At 50.7% G+C, this 9,185-nt stretch overlaps 1 protein-coding gene across 1 annotated transcript; it reads left to right on the top strand.

Annotated features, from left to right (window-relative positions):
• Positions 1-821: 821 nt before the first annotated feature.
• Positions 822-6,781, top strand: TCTE1 (t-complex-associated-testis-expressed 1). The gene is made up of 4 exons (XM_010141673.1): positions 822-1,002; positions 2,536-3,101; positions 4,181-4,630; positions 6,566-6,781. The coding sequence occupies exons 1-4, from the start codon at positions 822-824 to the stop codon at positions 6,779-6,781; spliced, it is 1,413 nt and encodes a 470-aa protein (XP_010139975.1).
• Positions 6,782-9,185: the final 2,404 nt, after the last annotated feature.

Below are 9,185 nucleotides of genomic sequence, written 5' to 3'. Positions count from 1 at the left end.
TTAATGGATGTTTGGAAAGAGTTCAGCTGGAGAGTGATTGGGAAAAATAGGAAATAAAACCAAATAAATACACTTACAGTGTATTCATCTGTAAAGCATCTGTCTTCAAAGAGTCATAAGAACAGGCATACTGGATCAAACCAGGAGATGGTCTGCTCCAGTATCCCTTCTCTGACAGTGACAAGAAGCAGAAGCCTGGAGAAGAGAAGAAAAACAGTATGTGTGTGTCTTTCCTCCAGCAGTCTCCCCACCTCCAGCTGTTTTCAACTCACACTGAGCCAGATGTGGTGAACTGTGCATTGAATCATTCTCAAGGGGTTTCTCTTCCATGGACTTCTCCTGGAACCTGCACAGACTCTTGGCATCCTCAAAATCCCATGGCAAAGGAAGTCCCCAGTTTAACTGCAGATCATGTGAAGAACCATCTTTTCCTTTGTTTCAAACGCAGCTCCTGACAGCTTCGCTTATTTCATGTATCGGAAAAGACAGTGAACAATCAATTCCTGTCCATCCTCTTCAACAGCACTCTGAATTAACACCATGTTATTATCTGCTTATTACACGAGGTACCTAGAGACCTCTTTGTACAGGGCGGTGTATAAAGATAAAGCTGATTAATAGTTGGTTTGTCCAAGCAGAGGAGGCAGGTGAAGGAAGGGGCTAAGCGCGTTGCAGGAGAGCAGTGCGAGCAGACCGCTCTTACTGCTGGCATCTTTCTGAAGTTGCCTCTTTCTTTTGCAGGCAGCCCAGATGAAAAATGTGCTGGTGACTCTCAGGCAATTTTCCTCTTGCTTCTTTTGAAGAAGTGAGTCCTAAGCAGGATGCAGCAGCCAGTGGCCAGTGACAGGAGCACAACCATTCCCTTGCTGTATCCATCCCAGGCCAGACTCGCTGCTGACTTGTACTGTACACACCGCGTCATTGAGGACCCCGAGTGGTCCCTCGTCACTGTCCCCCACCTCACTGAGCTCTGCCTCCAGCACATCGTTCACAATTTTGAAAGTAAGTGAGAGTGAGTTTTCCCTGGGACACATGGAGAGAGAGCGTCTGTCCCAGGGAGCAGAGGGTCAGCAGAGCAGGCAGATGCATCTGAAAAGCAGGGTGTGGTACCCAGCCCTGCCAAAGGACCAGGTGGGGAGAAAGAGCCCCTCAGACAGCAAAGAAAAAAAAACAGAAAAAAAGAAAAAAACCCAGAAAAAAAGCATATCTCACCTGGGAACTGAACTGGGAGAGGGGATGGAATGACCCACCAGTCCTTTTGTCTGACGCAGTGAAGTGGAAGGCTACGTGCACCACGGGACTGTAATTCAGTGCAGAGAAGGTCAGTGCTGCCTTGTGCCAGGAGCTGATGGTACTTGAGAATCTGAGCTGGGACACCCTTGCAGACCTATTGGCCTGGTCAGTCAGTCCCGTGACTAATGGATTGGACCTACATTGCGTGCACATAAAAGCAGTGTGCTTGGTGTTTTGGTGGTCCTCGTGCCATTACCTGAGCTGCGTGGCTGCGTCTTGCCCACTGCTTTGGCCTGAGTGAGCCCAAGTGAAGCTAGCTCCCCTCTGCCCATATGTGTCCCACCTCTGCTTGCGTGGTGGGACTTTGCAGAGGTCACTGTAGTGCCAGCTGTAGGACACTGGAGAACAGACTCCAGGAAGAGGCTGTGGTAAAACTCTGGGTGTCCTTCAGAAGGAAATGCCACAGAGACAGAGGAAATATAAAGCTAACCCCACTTGAGTCTCAAAATCTGATTTCCCACGCACAGATAGATAGACCTGTCCACTGATGACTGCTGTTACTCAGCACTACCGTGTACACATGTCACCAAGCATTCATGGTGTGAGTATGCATGGCTTTTCTCTGGCATTTCTTACCGCAAAGAACCTCCACTAGACAGAAGCCAGCTGGGACTTAGGATGAGCATCGGGAAAGACAATGAGGGGAGAAAGCTGCTGGGAAAAGAGAACTTACTTTTAACCAAGGTGGACCTAAAGGCTAAGAGTGTGTCTCAGTGGAAAGGGACAGGAATGACTTTGGGGTAAGACAGACACCTGAGTTAAGACAAAAAGCCACGAGGACTTGCATGAAGAGCACACAAACAGTCATTCTCAAATATTGCCCATCAAGATGCTTAGAAACTAAAGGGAGAAAGTTCAACAAACAACAAACCACGTTCTCCCATTGCTGTAAGGCTGAATTAGCTCTCCTGGAAGCAGAAGTCCTGCTCTGAATACAAACTGCGTTCAGACTAAATTTAAACCAGGAGCTAAGTTTCTGATGCAGATCCTAAATATTATGAGAGTAAACCCAATTACGCTGGTGTTTTATTGTGAAAGTTAGAAATCCTACACAGAGATGTAGGAGATGAAGCCTACACATTTTCTGCCAGCTTGGCTCCCTGCACCAGCTGCTGGCAGCTGAGAGCCACTATCAGCAGGGGGGAGGGCACGGGCACACAGCTGGGGCACCAGGCAGAACCATAGTGCCAGCCATGGTTCCTACAGTCAAGACCAACATCTCCTTCTCTTCATCCTCTCCAGAGAACCCTATTTTGGATCATCTTCTGCCTGAACACCAAAGGAAGGTGCTGGACAGGCTCTCCACTGACCTTCCACTCACTGTGACTGCCCACCTAATAAGTGATGAGGACTACTGGAAGAGATGCTGCACTGAGCGCTGGCAAGCGTGTGACATCTCCAACTATGGAGACAGCTGGAAACGCATGTTCTTTGAACGTCACCTGGAGAACATCCTGAAATGTTTCATCCCTAACACCACAGACCCCAACCAGGTCCTAGAGCTCATCCCGCTCTGCAAAAACTATGTGCGAAAATTGGAGGTTGATCAGTTCCTACCACCGGTGCAGGAGGATCAAAAGGAGAGGGATGATCTCTCTGACACAGGAAGTGGTTTTGGATTCAGCAAGGTCTCCACGCATCACTATGACCTGGGAGTCCTCATTACTGCTCTCCCTCACCTTGAAGAGCTTCATCTTACTTATGGCGTGAAGGACTGTGGCATGAACTTTGAGTGGAACCTCTTTAACTTCACCCACCAGGATTGCTGCAACCTGGCTGCTGCTGTGAAGATGTGCCACAACTTGAAAGTAATGTATACCAAACTGAACCTTCCTTCCTCAGCTAGATCATCAAATTGCCCGGGGAGAGAAATCCAGGGACCAGCTCTGCTTGCTGGCAGTACGTTTCCTTTTACAAGTCGCAGTCTGGCAGAGTGCAGAGATGGCACTTGCTGGCCTAGCGCTGCGTATCTTGTTCTGCATATGTCCTTGTTAGAACAGGTCAGTGAGAAAAATACTTGCTCCCACAAAACACGTTCCCTGTAGTGCAAGTGAAAACCACGCTCTTACTTTAACTCCTCACGGAGTTCTGGGAGGGAGGAGAGGAGAAGCCCAGGGAGAGGCTTTCGTAAGGTGTTTTTGGTAGTTATGCTCAGTAAATACACGTCAATGTGCCCCAGGGGAGCAGAGATCCCCCCAAAAAGCATGGGAAAATATGTTTGCGTGAGAGTGATGAGGAGGTTTCCTCCTGGGCACTAACACCGTCTCCAGCTCTGTGGCAACTGCAGTGCAGGTACTCAGCCCCTCCAAAACACCAGTGGGCATCGTTAGCCAGAGCACAGCCAGAGCCAGCTGAGTGAATGCTCCCCCAACAGACCGGCCTGCTTTGGGAAATACTGTCTGCCTGGCTTCCAGAAGAAAAATTACCCCTCCTGTGGATATTAAGGTGCCCTGGCCATGCAGGACACTGACCTTCACAGAGAGCACTGTGGTTACCACTGGTGCACGTGCTTGTTAAGACAGTGTTCAACTGTGATATGGGGTGAATTCTGCTGTTAATCTCTGCAGACATTTGGGCAGCTTTATTTTGTTTTGGTTTAGCCCCCTCTGTCGGAGATCCCATGGAGTCAGAGGACAGGAACAGGCATTTCCAGGAGATGAACCATTTCTCCCTAGAACGGGCATGGGTCCCCAGGTGGCATGCCCTGCCTGAGGGAAGCATCAGGCTACTACAAAAGCGGCCCTTGAGCCTACTGGCTAAAGATGTCTGAAGTGAAGGGAGATGAATACCGTCTGGTGGACAGGACTGGCTTAACTCCCTTGAGGGCTTGCAGAAAGCTCTATCCAGAGCGCTTGCTGTTGAGCATCCTTGTCCTTTATCCCCACAGGTTTTCAAGCTGACACGAAGCAAAGTGGATGATGACAAAACCAGGCTGCTGGTTCATAATTTGCTGGATCACCCCTGCTTGGTGGAGCTGAATTTGTCCCACAATCTCATCGGGGACGAGGGGGCAGAAGCTGTTGGCAAGTTGATCAACCACAGCAGATTAGAAACCCTTGATCTGTGTAACAACCAGATCTGTCACCTGGGGGCTCAGGCTCTTGCGCGAGCTCTGGCGGAGAACTCCACCCTGATCTCCCTGAATCTGCGTCTCAACTGCGTGGAAGACAAAGGCGGGGAGGCAATTGGCTGTGCCCTGCTGACCAACACCACCCTGAAGTCCATCCATCTGGGAAGTAATAACCTGTCAGAGCCAACGGCGATGCTTTTCTCCCAGGTCCTGGCTCAGAACACCACCCTGACAAGCATCAACTTCTCATGCAACCACCTGGGGCTGGTAAGAGAACCCCCTTCTCCCTGCAGTTTGTGAGCCTGCGTGGTGGCCTTGCACAGCAGATGCTGAGTCTGTCCCGCCTCAGAGCCGCAGAGGCAAACGCATCCCTCACTTTGCAATCGTTCTGTGATAACAATCAGCTACAAGCAGGGACGAGACTCCAGCAGCAGACGGCAGGAGGAAGGAGGACATCTTCTGTGCACGCACACGCGTTTATTTCACTTGTTACGTCTAGCTCTGTTCAGACGGCTGAACCTGGCTTCCAGGCTTGACCTTGTGGGCAGAGAGGGATTTTTCCCCCCTGGGAAACTGAAAACCAGGGAGTATGTCTGGGAAAAATCACAGGGACTTCACACATGCGGGAGTAGATAATAGTCATAGGCAGAATGAGATGAGGGCCTTACGTGCTCCTCTGCGCTTTGGATCTGCAGTGCCATCTGTCACTCAGCAGCACACAGACAGTGTCACCCTTCCCAGAATCTCTTCTGTCTGTCACATGGTCAGAGAAGACTGTTAGAAAATTGGCTTGAGCTCCTTTAACTCACCCTGCAGCCCCGGAGTGGTGTGGGAGGTCAGAAGCGTCAGGTCCGGGTGCACGTAAGTGGCTCCTAAACCACAGGCTTACATTTTCTAGACAGAGGAGCATCCGCAGATCTTACAACATCCCTAAGCGCTGCAGCACGCAGTGTGCCCACAAAACAGACCACTTCTCTTCTGCTGATTAAAAAGAGCTTTAGAAATCCGAAACTAGACAGCCAAATGCAATCATGCTGGCTTTTAAACTTTCTGCGGTGCCTCGATTTTTCTCCCTGTCACAATAAAGAGACAGCAAGACCAGCTGTCCCTGCTGGCAGAAATATTGACAACAGTGTGTTTGACAATGGTTTTAAAAGGATTTGTTGGAAGAAAACCCTTTCCGAATTCTGAGTTTCAGGATTCTGGATGTGGAAAACCATTTGAGTTTAATGATACAAAGGGGCAAATGTTGGAAAGGATAGAAGGATTTTTGCTTAGGAAATAATAATGTCTATGCTCAGCACCTTCCTTCTGATGAGCTGCCCTGTTCCCCGTTTGTGAAGCCCCACAGCATCCCAACAAGTGTGCCTGGTGGTGTTATCTTTGGGGAAGTGGGTGTCTTTGCTAGAGACGCATCAAATTCTGACCCCATTAAAAAAAGGCTCCTTCCCAGTCCTTTTTGTTCTGCCCCTTTTGGCAAAAGCCTAAGAGGCAGGGTGCTGGGATGAGGGGGGACTGCCTGGATGGAGGAGTTGGGGGCAGGAGGTGAATTTTAACTGAGAGAGAATAGCTAATGGGGGGAAAAGAAGTGAGTTGTCACTTCCCTAAAGATAGTGATTCAGGTAAGAGAGGTACGTGCCCCCAAGTGAGTTTCCTCCCTAAGAAGGATTTCCTCCCTACATTGCATTTTCTGACCTGTGCAGGCTGGACTTCAGTTGCATGAGATGTTCCCCCCAGGAAAGCCAACCCAGCCTGGGAAATGGCATCCAGGCAGGAGGCTGACGGCACCGGGGCTCTTGCCACTGCAGAGCGGAGGCACAGAGCACTAATCACACTGCCATTTGTCCCCAGCCAGCAGTGAGCTGGGGACCAGGGGACAGGGGAGAGCAGACTCCTTTCAGGTTATCATCGCCAGCCATGCTATTATCAGCCTGAGCTTGAAGACTCCTGACACGGTACCCAGAGGGAGTCATTAGCATGTGTCATATCACTGAGTGCTGCATAAGGTTACACTCCTTCCTTGTGCACTTCTACTGTGAGACGACATTTGGGTCCTGGGTGAAGGCCTGTGTCCCTTTTGGCACCATCTCATGGGCTCCCCATCACCAGCAGCAGCAGTTTCCCTCGGGAGGAGAGAAAGGGAGCAGTACACTTCACTTTTGGATCTCCTCCTTTAACCTCCCCCTTCTCACCCCTTTGCAGGATGGTGGGAAGCAGCTGCTTGAAGGGCTGGCGAATAACAAGGCTTTGACAGAGCTTGACCTCCGCCTGGCAGAAGTGGGCGAGGAGACCGAGTACCTCATTCACCAAATTGTGTGGGCCAACCAGGAAGCGGCAAGACTGGGGTCTCTACAGCACCCCCCACCAAATCCCTCTGAAGAAAGCGCTCCAGAGAGCAATGAGCTTTGCACCAGCTAAATGGTCTAGTCCGGACCTAACCTTCAGGGCAGGCAGCTATTTGCTGAGGCGGTTGTGAGATGCATAGATAGAAGGAATGTTGTTTATAGTTCCTCGGCAACTTTTTCTGGCTATTGTTCTGCTCAAAGATTTATTAACTCTTATGGAAAAATCTGTCTAGAATCTCAGATATGGGTGGTGAAAAGGAAAAAAAAACCAAATTCAACAAATGACAGGTGTCTCCACCATGGTTTCCTGCTTTGGGTTGCTACATCTTTCAACAGTGCTAGCCTGCTTTGCAAACGTGAATTCTTTACAAACAGATGCTTAACTAGTAATGCTCTTCCGTGCTAATTTGCCAAAGAAATCTGTGTTTCACATAACTCCAAGCTAGAGGGGTCCCTGCAGGACTGCTGACCCGCACAGCCCACGGGGGTGAAACCAGAGCAGATTCCTTGGGTTTGGAGGAAAGCAGAGTAGCTTCCTTCTGCCCCGCAGGCTGTGGCCACCTGAGGACAGAACAGGGCACATACCTGATTGCCTCAGTCCTTCAACCACCCCACTTCGGAGAAACCAGCCGGCTGACCTCCAGCCTTTCCCACCCTCCGAGCAACACACGGGCTTCACACGTCTCCCAGTCTTGCCCAGCACCAGCGCTCACAGACCCACCACTGGCAGCCACCTCAGTGAATCATCTGAAATTTTTATTACACTGATTTGGTTTACAATCTTCGTACTTTGATATTTCCAACAAAAAAGGCAACATTGTGATATACTGTTTGTACATATAGAGAGAGAGACAGACAGAGCTAGGTCATATTGACAGAGTTGAAAAGTAAAAACTGTTTTCCAGTGTTCACAAAAGAATTCGTTTGCCACGTACCCGCTTCTGCCTTGCTTTACCTGATGGATACAGATGCCCGTGGTGCCGCCGGCCCCCGGCTGACAGGACCTTTACTTGTGCCGTGTCACGCCCTTATAGATCAGAAAGGATGCAGCGTGGGGCTACCCCTGGAGGAGGTGGCCGCGTGAGGGATGCTGACAGCCCCAAGCCCTCACAAGTCTGTGTAGCTCCTTTCCCAACTACTCATGAATGCTCCAGGGGCTACCTCTGCGAGAAATCCTAATCAGCGGCAGCGGCTGTGAGACCTCCCCACCCCGGTGTCTCCCACTTCCCATTTCCCATCCTCGAGACCGAGGTATTGAATAGATTTATTTATTTTTATTTGCATTTACAAAATATTTGCACTGAATGACACACCTGAATGAAATGAGAACTTGTGTTCAGAAACAGCAGAAAAGACCCAGATCAGCATCAGGCTGATGAAGGAAAAGTTTCAGCAGGGAGCGGGGGTGGGTGATTAACGGGAGTGGCCTGGTTCTGGGCAAGACTGCCCGTAGTAGCTCCGTGTACAGGGCTGTGTCTGGTCAGCCAGATGTGCAATGAAAGCCCATGCTGGGAGGGCAGCGATGAGATCCCTCAGACATGCTAGCAGACACATGAGGAGGAATTGGCTGCTAGAGCCAGTGAGAAACAGGGACGGAAAGAAAAGGACTTGGGAAAAATGTATCACCAGAACACTTGCTCTTCAGAATACTCACGGCTCCTCTTCCTGCAAATGTCAACACCGTTAACAGCACCTGAGCGCCCTCCAAACCCACTCCTGGGCTGCCACATGCAGGAACACCTGGACAACCCTTTGCCTTCCCTCCCATCAATCTCTTGGACAAAGAGCAAAGCCCAAACCCAGCGGTCTGCACCACTTGCCCACACCCAAGACCAACAGTCCACTCTCTGCCAGTTTGCAAGGGCTGAAACCATTGTAACCATTTTACATTGGTAAAAATGAAAGCCCTGACAGCAAGAGCAGACTGAGTGGGAACACTCCCATCATCGGTGGGTCACTTGTCAGGTTCAGGACTGGTTACCGTGGTGTGGGACTGCCTTGCAGAGCGGTAACTAGCAGGTCACTCTGTGCTGGGAAGGGCATGTGCCAGTGCAGGGGCCAGTCCAGACCCCTTAGCTCTCACGTGGGATCCATCCCCAAGAAGTACTGCAGCGATTTGAGGAGAGGGATCAGCTGTGGGCCACTGTCTTGAGAAGGGAAGAACTTCCAGTGCCTTGCCTGGGAGTTGGTCTCCCCTCCCACCACCATCCATAAATGCAGCACGAGGGACCCCAGTCAAGCTGGGAGCATCCCCCTGACCCGTCAGTCTGTGCCAGAGAGATGAGGGGAGACAGGGGGTGGCCAGGAAGAAAAGGAGGGGGAATAATGCAAGGACTTGCATTTGAATTATGTTACGCCAGTGGGTGCCCCATTGGGCTGGAGCAGGGGCACCCGCCTGGCTCCCTCCCCCAGCAGATGGCGAGCCCTGCTGCCACTGCTCTGAGCACAGCACGCACAGTGGCAGGAGACGGGGGCCA

The sequence above is a fragment of the Buceros rhinoceros genome, unplaced genomic scaffold (assembly GCF_000710305.1).
Source record: "Buceros rhinoceros silvestris isolate BGI_N320 unplaced genomic scaffold, ASM71030v1 scaffold32588, whole genome shotgun sequence".
Classification (NCBI taxonomy): Eukaryota; Metazoa; Chordata; class Aves; order Bucerotiformes; family Bucerotidae; genus Buceros; species Buceros rhinoceros.
The sequence above is the reverse complement of the archived record's forward strand: the minus strand, read 5'-3'. Positions and strand labels throughout refer to the sequence as shown.

Bases quoted from the DNA above. Each gene is read 5' to 3' on its own strand.
- TCTE1 (XM_010141673.1), top strand. From the start codon at position 822: ATGCAGCAGCCAGTGGCCAGTGACAGGAGCACAACCATTCCCTTGCTG. The intron at 3,102-4,180 runs GTAATGTATACC...TTATCCCCACAG, and splicing joins AGATGTGCCACAACTTGAAA to GTTTTCAAGCTGACACGAAG. The intron at 4,631-6,565 runs GTAAGAGAACCC...ACCCCTTTGCAG, and splicing joins CATGCAACCACCTGGGGCTG to GATGGTGGGAAGCAGCTGCT.